The 19,187-nt window shown below is 49.4% G+C and overlaps 1 protein-coding gene across 1 annotated transcript; it reads right to left on the bottom strand.

The window, feature by feature from the left end:
• Nucleotides 1-4,650: 4,650 nt before the first annotated feature.
• LOC130118476 (rabphilin-3A-like) lies at nt 4,651-14,895 on the bottom strand. Its single transcript, XM_056286932.1, is given in 18 exon segments — nt 4,651-4,781; nt 5,013-5,109; nt 5,311-5,392; nt 5,563-5,717; nt 5,830-5,886; nt 5,978-6,104; nt 6,275-6,384; nt 7,343-7,417; nt 7,555-7,634; nt 10,167-10,289; nt 10,806-11,081; nt 11,768-11,806; nt 12,457-12,625; nt 12,722-12,805; nt 12,967-13,096; nt 13,285-13,410; nt 14,632-14,643; nt 14,822-14,895. Coding segments are annotated over 18 exon segments (1,947 nt in total).
• Nucleotides 14,896-19,187: the final 4,292 nt, after the last annotated feature.

Genomic DNA, 19,187 nt, shown 5'->3' with positions numbered 1-19,187 from the left:
GTCCGTCGCTTGTCGCGCATCCCATGAGCCGGCGCGCATCATCCCCGGCGGTCGGAGTCATCCGGCCGCAGCTGTGCGGCGGGTGCGCCCCGCTCCGTGCGTGTGATAAAGTCAGCACCGTCAGTAAAGCGAGGGCGGCAGGCAGGGGCTTCCTGTTTTCGCGCATCTTTAAGAAAAGCAATAAAAGCTACACGGTTCCGTCGCGACGTCAGATCGTCCTCCGGACCCACCACACACGGCAACTTTCCGCAAAGTTTAACTGTGTATTCTCGAAATGGCGTGGGGTGGGGGTGGGGGGTGATGCGAAAAAAATCTGTTATCCTGTAGCCCGGCGCCTGCTGAGACGAGTCAAGGCGGCGCACTCAAGGCGGCGCACTCCGCCTTCAGGTGAAATGCTACTTGTTCCTCGTTACATGGACCTTCATTTGCACGGGGCTCGTCAGAAATTTGATAGCCCCGTGCGTGCGCGCGCGCGCGTGCATGCGCGGTGCTCATCGTTGCACCCAATGTCGCACCTATTCGTGCTGTAATCACGTAATTTCTAAAAAGGGGGGGAAATCCAGTTCTTTTTTTGTTTACTTCTGTGATTATGAGTGTTCCACAGCAATGGTGCAAGTGTTCGTCCACTACTTGAAAGCCACAACTTCCCCAACAAATGAAAATTGCTCAAAGATTGTAGGCCGACCTCATTGAGAAACTACGAATCAGCCTACGATAATTACAAATCAGCCCACGATAACGATACTATACTATACTATACTATACTATACTGTCCTGAACAGATTAGGTATTTAATAAGGTTAGACTGAAGCACTTTTTGTGCACCAGTCAATCCCAAAATTAAACATGGAGCTTAATCCCAGATCAAAATTACGTTGAAGGACCTTGAATGTTGTCTTTTGTGAGTGTACTGTTATGTTAGATAAGTATATGTAGCTTTGTTTCTTGTCTTACTTTTTGTCTTTTCTGTGATGTTGCAAATGGAGTCGCTGCGATGCAAGAAGAACTTCAGGCTTGATCTGACTGTAAAGCATTGTCATCATCATAAATCATCATCGTCATAATCAATTTAATCTATTGATTTGTGCTGATGGACATGAATTTTAAACTTCCTTCGTGTCTACTAGCACAAAATTAAAACAATGGATTTCTATTGCCAGAGTCTATCGTGACAACGGTGCACTTTGGAAGTTGGATAGAAGCCATAACACATCATGGAATATGGATTTCAAGAAAAAAAATGGCTTCATTTCCCTCATTGCGCCGTCACCATCACCACGTAATGTTGAAAATAACCTGAGAAACAGTAAAAACCAATGGTATAATATCATGTTTATGATGAGAAGGAAATAATAATTAAAAAAAACCCCACAACATTTAAGCAAAACATGCTGCAGGTTATTATCAACTCTACATGATGATATTATTGTGCTGGCTGCAAATTTATTTCTCTGCAAGGGACAATAAAGATAGTTTGACATTTGACTTTGACTTTGATGGTGATGGCGTAATGAGGGCAATAAAGCTCTTTTTCAACTTGAAAACCAAATTCCATGATGCATTACGACATCCATCCAACTTCCAAAATGCACTGTGGTGACGAAAGACTCTGGCAATAGAAATCCATTGTTTTAATTTCATGCTGGTAGATACGAGAGACGTTTAAATTTCGTGTCTATCCACACGGATCAGAGTAAATCGTGTGACTATGGGGTGTGAGACTGGGTTGTGCACAGCCCCCCATACGATTTGGCATTCAATTTGATGGTGGCTAATACCAATACCCAGCTTAAAGAAACTCCTCGAATCTCACTCATCCTGTGTACACGTCTGTGGAAGGTTTTCAGTGCATTCATTTCTTCTCTTTTTTCACTAGTTTGAGCATCATCCAAGAATGTTGTACAAGGCGTTTTTGCTGTATGTGAAGGAACACGTGTGCTGGATACGTTAGGGACTCACCTCGAGAAAATGATTATAGCCTCGTCTGATTTAATGTAGAAACATGCCCCCACCTGGGCAGGAAAAAGCATGTTCAAATGAAACGTTTTGGCTGGAATGCAACAAAGTTACGCTGTGTTATTCTACCTTTATTAACGAGCAGAAGCGGTTTTAGGCAAACAGACATAGATGGGTCTTTTCTCTGTACAAATTTGTCTATGTATTTGCAATATAGGACCCTTACATTCAACAACTCGCCAGCAGTGTCACTTTTTTCCCCCCTTTGACAATCAATTTTGCGGGATAGAACTCGCTTCTTGCAGGGGGACCCTTTGAAAAATACCACCACCAGCACCACCACTTTCCTCTCCCTCTCCCCCACTTTCTTTTACTTCATTTCTCTTATCATTATTAATACATCGAGAGTATTTACATTTAGTCAATAAATTTATCAAACACCGCGTATGCAATAGCAGTAAAGTTCTTTTCGTCCATTTTCGTTAGTTTTTATTGATCTGTGTAAACTCTTTGCAAAATCTTTACATGCAAAGTTATTTGCAAACATACATACTTGCATGCACTACCTATATACAAATACGGATATTAGAACCAGGAGACATTCCACTGAATCAGCAGGGGGGGATGAACAGAACAGAAAAAAATAGCAAGGAGGAATAGAAGACAATTAGGTGCTTAGCTCGGGGTGGAGCTTGCCTGTAAAAATATAAAGTCGAATTAATTTGTTGTGGATGGTGTGGTCATCCACTCTGACGGTGGGGGGGGGGCTGCACTTGCACAGTGAAGGATGCTACTTTGCTACTTCTTCTAAGTGCGTGAATCGCTGCCACAGGGAGGCAGAGTGGTTGTTCACTGGGCTGTCTCAGGACAGTGCATGGGAAACAAGTCGGTGATTGTGTCTCACTCGGAGAACGAGGTTGGCCTCGGTGTAGCTTTTCACAGAGACGGACGAATTCTTTTTTAGTCAATGTGCTTAAGTCGGTATCTCATTGTCAATCAGTACTGTGGAGGCCACCATCCATCTCGTGGCCCTGGTTTGGCCTTTAGACAAGGTAATTCAGATAAACATCATTTCCATTACGCTTCCTTAACAATGTCGATAAACATCTTGATAGTCATGCAGCATAGATGCATTCGGGTTACAATGTCCTTTTGTATACACAGTATTAATTAGGAATGTCATGGAAACAAGTGTAAACATAAATTACAATAGCATTATTTCTTTTCTTTTTTTTAAAAGTATATATGTATATTTATATATATATATCTTGAATCACAAGAAATTTCATGCATAGCTATTTAAGTTTTGTCTTTTTGTACTTTGACGTTGGAGTAACTCGCAAACAGCTGTATAAATTGAGGTCATTCCATTGTGTAAGGTGTGCTTTCCTTGGATCGCCGTGATAAGTGACCAATCACACACTAAAGCCTTGGATGATTTGGGCGTGGCAGGATGGGAGGGGCCCTGTTCCAATGGAGAGGGGGTAAAAAGGCTGCGATGGGGGCCACGACTGCTCCGGGCAGCACACGAAAAAAGAGTCACAAGCACGGTGCATGCACGTAAAGCTGCACATACCTATGACGTAACCTGTCCCACCTCCCCCCTCCTCCTCCTCCTCAATGGAGCAGACCAATAAGTCACCGATAAGAAACGTGACCCTGTGCAGCATTCAGTATAAAAACTGCGGTAGAAAACATCTGAGCTGTCAGAGTAAACCACATGCTTCAGAGACTTAGAGCCAGGGGAAGGAGATTCCCTTCTTCTTCTTTTTTTCATGCCGGCTCTAACCTCACCTTAGAAATAGACTGAAAAATAAACATTTCTGTTCGCTTTCTCCTCTCGCCACCGCTCCCCACGGACTCGAACCTCGCAGCTTGAATGTTCAGACGTGCAAATCCCTTCAGCGTTCACCGGCGTGTGCTATAATCCAAAGTCTCAAATTAGAAGCAACTGATGAAACGCGTATTTCATCCGGCCGGTGGTCTACTTAGAGTCATGAACCCTTCACAGAGCGGATTTCCGTCGTTTCTATCCTAACCTGAGCAATGTATCAATATGTAAACATTTCTTCATGAGAGTATACTTCCATGACGTTGGGCACAGGTAGATATATACATATATATGGGGGTGCGTCGGCGTCGGTGGCTTTGCATACTCGTACACAAGTGTTACACTACGGAATTGTGGGACTCACGCGAGAAGTCGAAAGTAAAACCCTGCCACTCTAACCAGCCTAACACAAGCTCTCCTTAGACATTAATTGATAGCCGTGACCTAAGATGACATAACATATTGCTTTTCTTACTCGTGAGCCAATGCGTTTAAAAGCTTAGGATGATCAAGTAGGCTACGCATCATTGATATGGCGTGATCGTCTCAATGCAAACCATACGCAGAAATGTTGCTGTTTCGGTCTTGGGATCTTCTAGATGCCTCGGTTGCATCAAGTGTGCCGCGTTTAGCCTTATCGGAAAGTTCCATGGGCAGACGAAGTCTCAGCACAGGCAGAGAAGTCGTCATGAAATGGAGAGGAAAGGGTACACAGCATTGGGGGGAAAGGAGGGATGAGGGAGGTATACACCAAAAGAAAGGAAGCCTGAACGCAGTGGAAAAAGGTGTTTTCTGGCGGGGGGTGGGGTGATATTAAGTTTAGGGAGGAGAGGTTTTAGCTCATGCAGTGTGGGGGCAAGGGGTTAATCACTAGAAATGTGATTCTCATTCATCAAGGTGTGCCAACGCTCGATCTTCTTGTCCTTGTTCTTCAGACACTCGTACCAGTGCTTCAGTCTCTCTCCTTTGGCAGTGATACCCAGCTGACAGCCACCTATTTCCCACAGAGACAGGGAGAGAGAGAGAGAGAGAGAGAGAGAGAGAGAGAGAGAGAGAGAGAGAGAGAGAGAGAGAGAGAGAGAGAGAGAGAGAGAGAGAGAGAGAGAGAGAGAGAGAGAGAGAGAGAGAGAGAGAGAGAGAGAGAGAGAGAAGTTGGCCGGGTGCAAAACAGGATGAGAATGTTACAGCCTCAAGGGAGTGATAGCAATTAAACCGCCAAACTCACCAATATAGTCGTTTGATTTTCCAATATCATAGTCCCACACGGAGATATCTAGAGTCTTCTTGGCAAGTTCACTGTGTTTAATGTCATAGCCGAATTCCTGAAATGGCAGAATCAGAATCGGTCTTATGAGTCAAGCGAGTTTGCACATAGGCGCTTTCTTAAGCATCTTTCATTTTCGAACTCTTGTGTCGTAAAGAAGATCAACGCAGTAATTCTGCTAGAACTGAATGGTCGTGGAGGAGGAAAGCCGAGTCGCTCTTATACGTCTCGGCCTTTCGGGATGAATTCCAGTACCAACCTCGTTGAACTCTGGGTTGAGGGTCTTTTTCTTTGTCTGTGTTTTGCACTTAGCCTTCTTCCCCATGTCAGGTTTCAGAAATCTGTAAATGACACACACATCATTTCAATCTAACGCCCCATTGACAGTAATCTTGTGTATACCCGTTGGGCTTATTTGGTGCAGTTATAACACGTGGCAGAGCGGGGATAAACCCCCCACTACACCGCTCTACTATCCGTTGCTCTAATTGCAAACGGTCGAGGAACGTACATTTTGACAAATGGGTCCGAATAGCCATTTGCATCCATGGCAGCCAGGTGAACACAGCGCACGATGCCCACAATGAGACGGCTCTGCTGGGAGCTGTACATGAGGGAGACCAGGATCCGGCCACGTTCCTCGACCTCGGCATTATCTTTTCCTGTCTGGGTGGAGTGGGTGTGGGGAAAGATGGTTCAGGGCACATTATGGACATGATTTGTGTTGAGCTCATGGAGGAATCCATCACGTTTGAACACGTCCGGAATCAAACATTACCTCATCTTCGTAGAGCGCGATGCCTCGTGCCCCCCCGGCTGTGCCGGTTCTTTTCGTCTGTTGAGGGAAACGAGATTACAGCAGGTCAGCGGGTGATTCGGAGACCAAGTGCGCGGTGCTTGCCCGACTGTAAGGGAGTTTGACTTACAGGGATAGCTCTCTCTAGACACACGTTGAAGTTTTTCTTCTGGTCAGTCTTGAGCTTCTTCAGCGCCACGCGGGTTTCCCCGATAAATTCATTATGCCCGAACTTGTCCTCGTCACAAACAGAAAGCCTGGGCAAATCAAAGGACAGCATTAATCATGTCGACTCGCTACGTCGTCGAAGGAGGACGACCGAGAGCAAGTTGTTTGAAGCCGAACTATATCTGAAGATCAAATAACCAGAGCCAGTTTGTGGGAGTAAGGTAAAGGGGGCAGATAAATGACAGCCTGGGGTATCCACCTGAGGGTCTTACGCTGCATGTCGTCATCCGTGAGTCCGTGGTAGGTGAGAGTTTCATTCCACACAGGGTTGCGGGTGTTCCTCAGGGTCTTTGTGCGCAGCTTTGTTGACTGTTGGACACAGGGTAAAGAACATGGCGATATCTTGAGGCACGTTTACACGACTACTCAAATGGTAATGCATTTATACGGCGCTTTTCTAGTCTAGCGACCACTCAAAGCACGTTATGGTGTATGCCTCATATTCCTACCCAGTCGCACGGACTTTCGATCGTGATACCATCACGATTATGACCTGATTTACGTGATGTGGTCACGACTCGAGGGTTAGGGTTAGGGTTTAACGTGATGCCATCACGAAAGTCCGTGTGACTGGGTTGCATATTCACCCATTCACACACATTCATACACTGATGGCGGAGGCTGCCATGCAGGACCAGTTAGGGGGTTCCGTGACTTCCTCGAGGACACTTCGACAGACTCTCTGGAGGAACCGGGGGTCGAACCGGTGACGTTCCGATTACTAGACGACCCGCTCTACCTCCTGAGCCATGCCGCCCCAGGGATTTGTGTATTTTCAAGATTCATGTATTTCAAGACATCATGCATTTTGGGTGAGCTGCTACGTTTAAATCTGGACTGCGTGGTGGAGAAAAAAGGTGTCTGGGTTAAAGTAGGCATGTTAGTGAGGTTATCCAGTGGGCATTTACCAATTAAAGGTAAATGATCGAGGAGTCAGCAGTAAATTCTTGCAGCCCAGAACCACACTTTTCTATAGCTACTTTCATTAATAATCGGATGGACACTGTGCTTGTGCAACACTAACACTTCCCCTAGCCTAGATTTAGGCTTCCGTTTATCCAACATCTCACCAAACCTAAAGCATCACTGGCACGCTTATAGTAGTATTAACAAGCTGTTGCATATTTACACCGCTAGGTGTCACGCTTGAGCTTGCATAAACTTGACCGTAGGCGTCTAAACGCTGCTTTTTCTCATCCTTATCAGGATACACAGAAAATGAGACAGTTGAAATAATTCAGTGTTTAATTTGGGGAAGGTCCCTCACCTTACTGGCGCCTGGTAGCAGATGAAGTTTAATATAGGGATCTGCCAGTCCGTTTGAATCCATGGGCTTCAGTCCCTGGGGAGCAGAAATCAGCATCAACGTGAGGACACTAGACAGCTATTAATCGAAAGCGCTATCCACAATCCTTGTCACATAAGCCACTTCAGTTTAACTATCCCTATGAGTGACAGCGTGAGGAAGATGGGTGGTACCTTGGCTTTGAGGATGGTACAGTGGAGGCTGTTGCTTTCCTGCTCATAAAGCAGGCTGAACTCTAGAGAACCGAGAGTAGCTGAAAGAGACCCAGAGCAGTCATTCAATCAGAGTAGAGGGAGAGAGAGAGGGAGAGAGGGAGAGAGAGTGAGTGTGTGTATCTGCTGAAGCACAAGTAGTAGAATGAATACAGGTCAAGTCAAGTGTCAAGTCATGTCAATTTTATTTGTAAGAACACTGACAGCGTGGAAGAGAGAGTACTACGTGCACCGGACAGACAGAGACGAGCACATCGGGATCTTTTTTTACCCCCTTTTCTCCTCAGTTGTGCCCTGCCAATTACCCCACTCTTCCAAGCCGTCCCGGTCGATGGCGACTACCACATGGCCGGGGAGGGCTGCAGACAACCACATGCCTCCTCCGATACATGTGGAGTCGCCAGCCGCTTCTTTTCACCTGACAGTGAGGGGTTTCGCCAGGGGGACGTAGCGCGTGGGAGGATCACGCTAGCCACCCCCCCAGTCCCTCGAACAGGCGCCCCGACCGACCAGATGAGGCGCTAGTGTCTGTAGGGACGCCCGACCAAGCCGGAGGTAACACGGGGATTCGAACCGAAGATCCCCGTGTTGGTAGGCAAGGGAATAGACCGCCGTGCCACCCGGACGCCCACATCAGAGTCTTGATGGAAATGAAACCGAAAACCCAACGGGATCCACGTTTTCCACCAATGTGCTGTAAATTGAATGGATTTGTCACGGCCCAAGATCACGAGGCATTCAAAGCGTTATAGCGGGGAATCTAAGGACAAAGACAGCGGGACAAACGAACGACATATCGCTCAGAAGATGCCTTGCTCAAAACAGGGGGACAATACCTCCCACATCGAGTTTGACCGAGGGAGTGACCTCTAGCTACACAGGGGGACGCTGTTGCTTTTATCTTCTCTGATTTGACAGCAAATACCCCAACGCTGAAGAAGTCACGTGCTCCGAATCTCTTCTCGAACCGGGCCTCCCCGGCCCATCTACTTCACTCTTATAAGATAAAACAGCAAAAAAAAAAAAACCCACGCCACTGACACTGACATGGGACCGGACCTCGAGTAAACACGCCCGCTGACTCTACCTCCGATTACCACACGCAAGGCCACCCGGCGAAGACAAGTCTGCTTTACTCCCAAATCCTCTTGAACCTTATAAAGTTTAACGAGCTCACCGGCACAACCAGGACATCTATCTGGACTATCCGTAAGAAAATAGGGAGCCCGGAGCGGTTATTACGAGCTGAGATATTGGGACCAGCCGGCACCACGGGACCCGGCTCTCCTCCCGGAGAACAGGCGCAATGCCACTGATATGAAAGCCATTTTTACACGTAACACAGGGGAATGGTTCGAACACTCGGGAATCTATTTTCCTGCCAGCCCTGTTTTATCTCAAAGTATTTGCGCTGCGCCTTTTTCCTGGACTCCCATAAAGTAAATTAACTCTGACTCTCCCAGGCAGAGAATAAATGCCATTTGGTGCCGGAGGCGCGGAACATGACTGGCGTGACACCATTCTCATCACTCAAGAGGACGTGCACCGGAAAGAAAAGGTGCACAATTACATTACTATTGACTCATTTCTCATTTCTCATCTTCACCCCCCCACCCCACCTCACCTCACCTCACCTCACCTTTATTTACCCAGGGTAGTATGCAGAGCACGTGTGCTCTTTTTCAGCAGCGCCCTGCGACACATTCACACCTGGGAGCTGCCAAGCATAACCACGGCCTTCACTGGTGCCGACCGAGCAGCCCCACCGGTGCAGCCGGTTTGGGGGTGGGGGTGGGGGTTAAGTGCCTTGCTCAAGGGCACATCTGCCAATAGTATTGAGGGAGTGGACAATGCCGTTCATTCACCCCCCCCCCCCCCACCCCACCCCACTTTCCTGCCGGTCCGGGGATCGAACCGTCGACAAGCCCGCTTCTCAAGCTGAGAACATCGATGCCCGCGCCTGGATAAACGAGGGTGCCCACCATCTATCATCTTCCACAAAGCTCAGTTGCATTCGCCAGAATGACACTCGTTATTTGAGAGCAATTTCAGACAGTTTATAGGCATGAAATATGGACCCAGCCAACAGAATAAACAGGAGGGAAAAATCAAGCATGGAAAAAAAACTCTAACTCAGTCTTACAAGGAAACTGTAAGGCTGCGAAACCATGAAAGATGAATGAATAAATGGCATTTATTGTGTCACGTCTTAAAAAGAGATCAGTCCTTTACAGGATTACAAGACGCCACAAAATACTGCAGTAAAAAAAAAAACTGCAAATTTAAGCTCGATGAATTTCTACATTTCCAGGTATTCCGTGTCGTCACCGGGTTTGGCACAAATAAGACCTCTAGATGGTTCACGACAAGCGAGGTATTGCATGTCAGCGGAGAACACTGTATATGTTGCGTAACTATTCATCCATTACAAAGACCCCATCTGGTTCCTTTGTGTGTAAACAAATGAAAAGTCCCCGAGGTCACAGCGCGTGCAAGGCGTAACTACGCCAGATATCACATGTGGACATTGGTCACCTAACTGAATGCACAAAGTGAACAGATGGGGAACTCACTGGCTTCGTCTGAGTCATAGTCATTTATGTCCTCCGCCTCCTCAGCTGGGGGAGGTTGCTGTCGGGCGGGGGGAGCGCTGGAAAGGGAAGGCTGCCTCCTCTCCTCGCGGATCGCAGGAGGAGCTGCAGCACCATCTACCATCGCTAGACCTTCAACCACAAAAAAAAGCCTATCAGACTGTGCATTAAGACTCGTTTTGACTCAACCCCCCCCTTTTTTTGTCTCCCCAACTGAATCCGGCCAATTACCCCACTTTTCCGAGGCGTCCCGCTCGCTGCTCCACCTCCTCTGACGATCCGGGGAGGGCCGCAGACTACCACATGCCTCCTCTAATACATGTCGAGTCACCAGCCGCTTCTTTTCACCTGACAGCGAGGAGTTTCTCCAGGGGGACATAGCGCGTGGGAAGATCACGCTATTCCCCCCCAGTTCCCCCTCCCCCCTGAACAGGTGCCCCGACTGACCAGAGGAGGCGCTAGTGAAGCGACCGGGACACACACCCACATCCGGCTTCCCACCCGCAGACACGGCCAATTGTGTCTGTAGGGACGTCCGACCAAACCGGAGGTAACACGGGGATTCGAACCGGCGATCCCCGTGTTGGCAGGCAACTGAATAGGCCGCCACGCCACCCGGACGCCCTGACTCACATTTTTTTGTATGTGACCAATGGGCACCACAGGAGAGTCTTCGGTGATTGTCTCATGGTGGTCCCTCACCTTGCTGGGCGGTGGCAGCGGATGTAACTGGCTGTGGGCGGGAGCTCTGCACGAGCGTCGCCTTCTTCATCACCACCGAGCTGCCCTCAGCAACACCGTCAGCGTAGCCAGGACCGGCCCCGCCCGCAGCCATACGCACCTCGGCTGGTTTAGGGGCCACTTGTGGGTAGCCAGCACGACCCTGTGTCTCTGACCCTAAAGAAATATGCATGGACCCCCCCCCCCCACCCCAAACACACACACAGACACACACACACACACACACACACACACACACACACACACACACACAAATACAATTATAATCCCTATCAGCCTCGGCTGCAGGAGGATCTGCGATACTCTGGTGTCTCTCTGGATACTTTTGATGTTGCAGCTTCTTTGTTTCATAGGCGTTGACCTACATACAGCACCACAAGCTGCGCTAGCCAACCAAGTTGTGGCTCTATCGTTCGCCTTTCTCCTCTAGCTGCCAGTTAACTCCCCTCCTTCATACGGCACCGGTAATTGTGCTGAAAAGCTGAGCCGCTTCTGTGTGACTTTACATGTCGGCACTACCTGGAAGCACCTTCCGTGTCACAGCATGCGCTTCTCAACAGGCCTAATTGAGCTCTTCATCCCCTCCTCTGCACCGGTGGGTGGTGCTGCCGAACTCGCGCCACAGATGAAGGGGTTTGACGGAAGGGGAAAAGGAGTAATGGCGGGAGGGGCTGTGTACAGATGCGGGTCTGCTGGGACTGACGAGATGGTGCTTCGAGATAGTCTTTAAAAAGGAAACTGGCAGTGCTGAGGGATGGGTATTCGTACAAAGGTCGAGTAAGGGGGGGGGAGGCATGCTTTTTGTTTTATAAGGTTTCTCAGACATTGACGAGATGACTTGCCTCTGGTTTGCTGCTCAGAGGTGCGAGCCAGACTCTGACCTGGGGGAGACGGAGAAACAGAGAGACGTAAAGAGAAAAAGTCAAACACGAGCAAACGAAGCGACGGCTTGAGAAATACAAGGATACTGTCTGATTCTCTGTGTATAACGTCAATTATAATTTCAAAATGAAACCAGCCCGGGTAGCGTGGCGGTCTATTCCGTTGCCTAGCAACACTGGGCTCGCCGGTTCAAATCCCTATGTTACCTCCGGCTTGGTCGGGAGTCCCTACAGACACAATTGGCCGTGTCTGCGGCTGGGAAGCCGGATGTGGGTATGTGTCCTGGTCGCTGCACTAGCGCCTCCTCTGGCCGACCGGGGCGCATGGTCAGGGGAGAGGGGGAACTGGCGGGAATATAGCGTGACCCTGCCACGCGCTACGTCCCCCTGGCGAAACTCCTCACTGTCAGGTGAAAAGAAGCGGCTGGCGACTCCACATGTATTAGAGGAGGCATGTGGTAGTCTGCAGCCCTCCCCGGATCGGCAGAGGGCGTGGAGCAGTGACCAGGATGGCTCGGAAGAGTGGGGTAATTGGCCGGATACATTTGGGGGGGAAAAGGAGGACAAACCCCCCCCCCCCAAAAAAAGAAAGAAATCCGCCCTTCTATTTTACTTCTCTGAAGATGAGAGAGTGAAAAGTGGACATCTACCTTGTGGTTGTGGCTGGGCGGCCGCCTCCCGGGGCCCGGAGGCCGGTTGCCCCTTGGGGTCTGCAGCCTGCTGGCTGCCCGCCTCTTTGGCTTTAGATATTGGCATCGGTGCAGGCAGGAAGTGCTTGGGAAAGCCTTTGAAGAACCAGGCGCCAGACCTCTTCCACACCTGGGAGAAAGACGATAAAACAGAAATGTCTTCGGCCTCCCAACTGTCGTGTATTTTACTCCGCATTCTCACCAGGGAAGAACAAAAACCACTGACCTCTCGCTGCTCTTTGCAGATCTTGCAAAGCCACACAGACCGTGGTCGACTGTTAGTCTGTATTCCACACTTAGAGCACATGCTCTGCATGCAAGCAAAAAGAAATAGCAGTTTACTGTCTCACAGATGCACGTACATGCTATGCTATATCTCACAGATATACGGTAGTCCCTATCAAGGCAGGAACCGCCACGGGTGAGTGGGCTCCGTTGTTGCTCTTTTAGTAAATGGCCATTACCGCCTACCTTTTTGCAGTCCTCACACACCACTGAGCTGACCCCAGGTGAGCCCAGCTGCTCCCCGCACAGCAAGCAGCGAGACACTCCATCCCCGCACACTGTCTTCTTCATGTCGTCCAATCGGTTCACCAGGCGCCTGCAGCAGGGCGGGATGGAAACTGACTCAGACCATCACAACTATTCACACATCTCATCAGTCACGACGTGCGATTTCGTCTTCGTTACTATGACGAGACATCGCATTAGGTCGCTCTGCCATTTTCGCTCATGGGACAAGATTGGAATAAATACAGGGGCGTGTAATATCGGCGTGCGCTGTCTCACCCAATTCTCTCCTGCTCCATGGCCTCCATTTTCTCAGCCCGGGCAATCACATTGTTTATTATCTCCTTCTCTTCATTTGTCAGGTCAGGACCAGGGCCGGGGCCCGCCTGCATGGTCCAGGTGCCCCTGTCAGCCATACATATGCTGCATTTAATTGACTTCATGCATTAAGGTGATATTAACTTCATCCTTTTACTGACTACTAGTCATATATCTGCATGAATACCGTACTGGAAATTAAGCGGCCTAACATGGAAACCATAACAAGCATAAACACTTTGGACAGCAGTGTGGAACATGTCAAACATGGAATGGATGCAGCACAGACAAATGCCCATTGGCCAAACACTGTAGTGCAGTAAATGTGTTCTTTTTCTCCCCACATGGCCAATTACCCCACTCTTCCGAGGCATCCACCCCCTCTGCCGACCCCGGGAGGGCTGCCAACTACCACATGCCTTCTCCGATACATGCCCAGATAGCAAAATTGCTGTGGCCCGGACCCGTCCCACACCCCGACACTTCATCTGGACCACATACCGTGTGGAATGATGGCACTTGGGGGGTCCGCTCCTGTTTGCCAGATCTGGGCCAGAACCAAGCCAGAGCAATGCCACATGTGCCACATATTGGCCAAAGGTGGCCCATATTTGTTTTGTGATATGTGGGCCATATTCACCATTTACCACACGGGCCACTTCGGGATCACATCCAGGTATGTTGCCAGGAGCACCACATCTTTGCCCAAAAAGGCCCACATTTGATTTGGGCCATATTTGCTGTTATACATGTGGGCCACTTCAGGCTCACGTCCATTTTGTCAGGGCCAGAAGAAGGCCATCGGTGGCACATCATTGCCTGAAGTGGCCCACATCTGGATACTATCTGGGTGTGGAGTCACCAGCCGCTTCTTTTCACCTGACAGTGAAGAGTTTCTCCTGGGGGACATAACGCGTGGGAGGATCACGCTATTCCCCCCCAGCCCCCCCCCCCCAAAACAGGCGCTTCGACCGACCAGAGGAGGCGCCAGCGCAGCGACCAGGGCGGCTTCCCACCCGCAGACACGGCCAATTGTGTCTGTAGGGACGCCCAACCAAGCCGGAGGTAACGCGGGGATTCAAACTGGAAATACCTGTGTTGGTGGGCGATGGAATAGACCGCTACGCTACCCAGATGCCCCTCAGTAAATGTGTTCTAAACATGCACACGTCATTCGAGAACGAACATGCATTTTACACGATCATCTTCAGATTTAAGCGCTTTCTATCCTGTCGGTCACAGACCGGATCTTCACAATTCAGGGAGGGAAAGAGAGAACGAATATGGCGTCCGGGCCTTTCTACTTACTGCTCCTTATCGCTGTGTCACAAGCCAAACATCACAAGGCAGGGGGGCGAAAAAGAAGAAGAAAATAGTTTAGTGCCGGCGGAGGCATTGAAAGGGTTAATAACACCACAACAGCAGCTGTTCCCAGCAATTACAGCACGGTGCTCGCTATGTGCCTGGTGTGCCGTGCTGTTCTGCCACCCGAGCTTACTTGGCGTGCATGCTCTTCTGTCTGTCGTTGGACACCCAGCGATCCGAGCTGCCGCCCATCACTGTGTCGGTCATGGCTGCTGCACTAACACGGTTCAAAGGTAGAGAGAGACAGACGGACAGACAGACAGGCAGACAGGCAGGCAGACAGAGGAATACGGTATGAGGCGGTTAAACAGAACAGTTTTTGCCTAGTGGCATGTAAAAAAAATGCCAGCGTAATGTTGAAAGGATCTTTATTTTGAATGCCGCCTCTCGTACTATTCCAGGCTGGCATTAGGCAACTATCCATTTTATGCAGCGATCTAATCACTTAAACATCTCTCACCTCACGTCTTCGGTGCTAAACCGTAATGTATTGAATTCCTGCAGGAAAGCATGGCTAGCAAACCCCTGCCCTGATCTGTAATGCTTATGCGGCACTGACTGAAGCACTTATAGGTTGCTTTCTCATCGGTGATGACATTTGCTCCAAACCGTGAGCCAGGATAGTGCTTAGCTCACGTTGGCTGGTCACCAGATGTGCTTACACTAATTACCAAGACTGATACAGAAACGATGCAACACAGTAACTGCATGTAAGAGCATGGCAATGCAAGCATGAACGCTGCCGGCAAACACAATTCATTTTATTGACGGCAATACACTGTATACCTAAAACATGGATGGCCTTGACGTTCCTATTTCTAAAACCCCCACGTTCCATATCAGTGTATTCCTATAAGGCTCTTTGTCCATTTATTACAATTACTGAATATTTATACTGGAAAAAGAGGCAAAAATTACAAAAAAAAGGTGCTAAAAGAGAAACCAGTAAGGTTGAGTGCCTTGTGCTGTGTCTGCTCCACGTCAGCTCTGTGTGTGTGTGTGTGTGTGTGTGTGTGTGTGTGTGTGTGTGTGTGTGTGTGTGTGTGTGTGTGTGTGTGTGTGTGTGTGTGTGTGTGTGTGTGCACACACCCATTTAATTGACTTGGTGCTGCTTTTTGTCTTGACCAAACAATATAAGGACTGACAAAGCACCCGCCACAGGACGTGGGAAATGTCCTAAGTGGACGGACCTGGAGGCAGAAAAGGCCGCAAGGGACCACAGAAGAGCAAGAACGGTCCCTCTCAGGGAGGATTAATGTCCGTGTTGCTTCCATCCGGAGTAGTAAACACAAGTTGGGACTTGTGTGTGGAGGAAGAGCACGACTGGAGGAGAGCGCAGGAGTCGAAGGGGAGGGTGAACGACAATAACAGAAAAAAGGAAAATCAATAAGTCTAATTTGCTTTCAATTTCTTCCAAGCAATCAATCCACAGCGTTCATAACGGTAGCAGGACACCAGAGAGTGGATAGAAGAAGACGAGAGAGGAGGGCTGTTGCACCTCCGTGGATCTTAGTGTATATAAACTAGCACCAGCAATGACCAAGACACTCAACCGTACAGAGGCGTGCATTGTAACATGCCAACCTACGAGCTCCTTGAGCTGCATATGCTGTGGCATTGCCTGCAGGATTCACAAAACAACAAGAAATTTAGAGCGCTATAAATAGACCTCCTGGGTGTGGGCATCACTCGCTAATGCTGCTGCATCTTCTCAACAGTGTCAAGACAGTCTTAGGACCGCATTTGTCTTGTTCTCCTTTTCCAGCAACTCCCTAGGGCGACATTCTTCTCACTGTATATATACGTATATCCCATTCACGGGGTCTCACAAACACGGCTCGCCCTCGCCCCACAAAATGAGTTATCCCTCTTTTGTTGGAAATGATTGTCCCGGGGAGGTTGAAGGAGAAACAGAGAGGAAAATCTCTCATCTGTAGCAGTCAACAGCTCTCTGACGCCGTGGAGAGATGCGACGCTGCATCACAGCATCACATCTTTGTCTGGGTGTGAATCTAATCAGTAGTGGCATTCAAAAGATGGACTGACGGGGGATCTCACGCACCTCTCTCACGCCCAGAGCGCCCGCAGCTCGGAGCTGTCAGGTTTGGTTTCCGTTCAGGGTCATCCTGAAGTGTTGAATAGTGTTTTGACATTTTAATAGTTTCTAAAAATCTGCATTTTAGGGGGCGTCCGTGTGGCGTAGCGGTCTATCCCGTTGCCTACCAACACGGGGATCGCCGGTTCGAATCCCCGTGTTACCTCCGGCTTGGTCAGGCGTCCCTACAGACGCAATTGGCCATGTCTGCGGGTGGGAAGCCGGATGTGGGTATGTGTCCTGGTCGCTGCACTAACGCCTCCTCTGGTCGGTCGGGGGTGCCTATTCGGGGCGGGAACTGGGGGGGAATAGCGTGATCCTCCCACGCGCTACGTCCCCCTGGTGAAACTCCTCACTGTCAGGTGGAAAGAAGCGGCTGGCGACTCCACATGTATCGGGGGAGGCATGTGGTAGTCTGCAGCCCTCCCCGGATCGGCAGAGGGGGTGGAGCAGCGACCGCGACAGCTCGGAAGAGTGGGCTAATTGGCCGGATACAATTGGGGGGTGGGGGGGGAGGAATCAGCATTTTAAAGATCATTGAAGTTCAGCCAGAGGTAAGGAAGGACATACCTTGGCTAAAATGACACACAGCTTAGTAATTAGAGGGTATAAACCTCATCATTATGAGTCCCGGGCAAGATTCTCCCCGATGCTGACTATGCCGTTTGACTTGCACACATAACTACCCTGCATCATCCATGACTCCGGTGGGGCAGGGATCTTGACCATCTTTCTTTGCTCGGAAATAAAGAAGATTACTCAATTAGGCGATGCGTTTTCCAAGCTGGCAAATCAGCCGTGCTATGTTTGATATAAATAACCGTATAGTAACAGGCTACGTGTGGGAGGAAATGGTGGGGACCGGCGGGATTTTGGAAGCAGCACGATGAGCATTGATTAAAAATAATTATCAACCTTCCTATCGGCATAACGCTTCCACGCAGCGGTGTCTCTTCCACGTGTCTTTCCTATGCGTTTCATACGGGGGTGGAGTAGACCAGTTTAGAAACCTGCAGCTCACTCAGGGGCCTCAGATCACAGTCGATGCAAATCTGCAGCGGTGCACCTTCAGGGACAACAGAAGCAACTCCCGCCGGAAGCCCCAAACAAAAACATTTTCCTCCCATTTTGCAGCCACGCGTTCTCCTCGGATACCCGAGACCATCGCTCGCCGCTAGAAAACAGCGAGGCGGTTATTAGTCCTTTTTGTGTGTGTGTGATGATTTGTGTTGACACATTTGAAGTGAAATACAATTTTCAACAACAGCTCGACGATGGATGACTGGAATAGCGGCGGTCTGACACGAGACCGTCTTTTGATAGCTGTGAATCCCGAATATTTTTCAGGCTTGGATTGACAGTGGAGCAAAGGCTCTGGGGGATTGATCCACTACGGGTCATTAAGGGTACAGCACGCCGGGGTCTAGGGGTTGGGGGGTAACAACAAGAGAGTCATCTCTGTTTTCCTGACAATGGGATGCAGATGGCAAGCTGATTTTCGACTGACAGAGGGAAAAAGTGAGAGATTCCCATTACCCAACTCCTCCGAGCCGTCCCGATCTCTGCTCCACCCCCTCTGCGGGTCCGGGGAGGGCTGCAGACCGCCACATGCCTCCTCCGATACATGTGGAGTCGCCAGCAGCTTCTTTTCACCTGACAGTCAAGAGTTTCGCCAGGGGAACGTAGCGCGTGGGAGGATCAATCAATCAATCAAATTGCTTTTTTTTATATAGCGCTTTTCTAGCTGCGACAGCCGCTCAAAGCGCTCTCTCCCCAGACAGACAGTGTGCAATGGATGTTGCGGTTACACAACCTACAGAATACAACACCGAAAGAGGATAAACAGAATTATAATTGACTTATAAAATGCACGAAGAATATGACGCGTAGGATCCCAAGCAGTGTCCAGACGCCACCGGAACAGCGCTATTATGGATCCCACTGCTTTTCTGGGCAAGACACGCCCTGCATAGTGTAGCGAATTCGGGGGACAACGCAACCACAGGAACTGCCGCGGCCGGGAAGCGAACCCGTATCGTCCGCACCGCAGGAGGCATCGCTAACCGCTAGACTAAAGGGTCAGACCCGTTAGTCAAGGACCAACGTGTCTACTTATCCATGCACGTTACACTAGCATCCAGGCGGTAGGATTCTAGGGAGACCCGCTCCCACTCTGCCTCTGATTAGCTAACCTTAACCCTAACCCCGCCCTAACCCTAACCTTAACCAACTCAACCAACGGAGGCAACGAGTACTGGCCAATCAGAGACAGAGTGGCCAGAAAAGCAGTGGGATCCATAATAATGCGTCCAGGACCCAAGCCACGCGACCAGCATCATAACGCTATTCCCCCAGTTCCCCCTCTCCTCTGAACAGGCGCCCCGACCGACCAGAGGAGGCGCTA

Source organism: Lampris incognitus, chromosome 1 (assembly GCF_029633865.1).
Source record: "Lampris incognitus isolate fLamInc1 chromosome 1, fLamInc1.hap2, whole genome shotgun sequence".
NCBI classification, from domain to species: domain Eukaryota; kingdom Metazoa; phylum Chordata; class Actinopteri; order Lampriformes; family Lampridae; genus Lampris; species Lampris incognitus.
The sequence above is the reverse complement of the archived record's forward strand: the minus strand, read 5'-3'. Positions and strand labels throughout refer to the sequence as shown.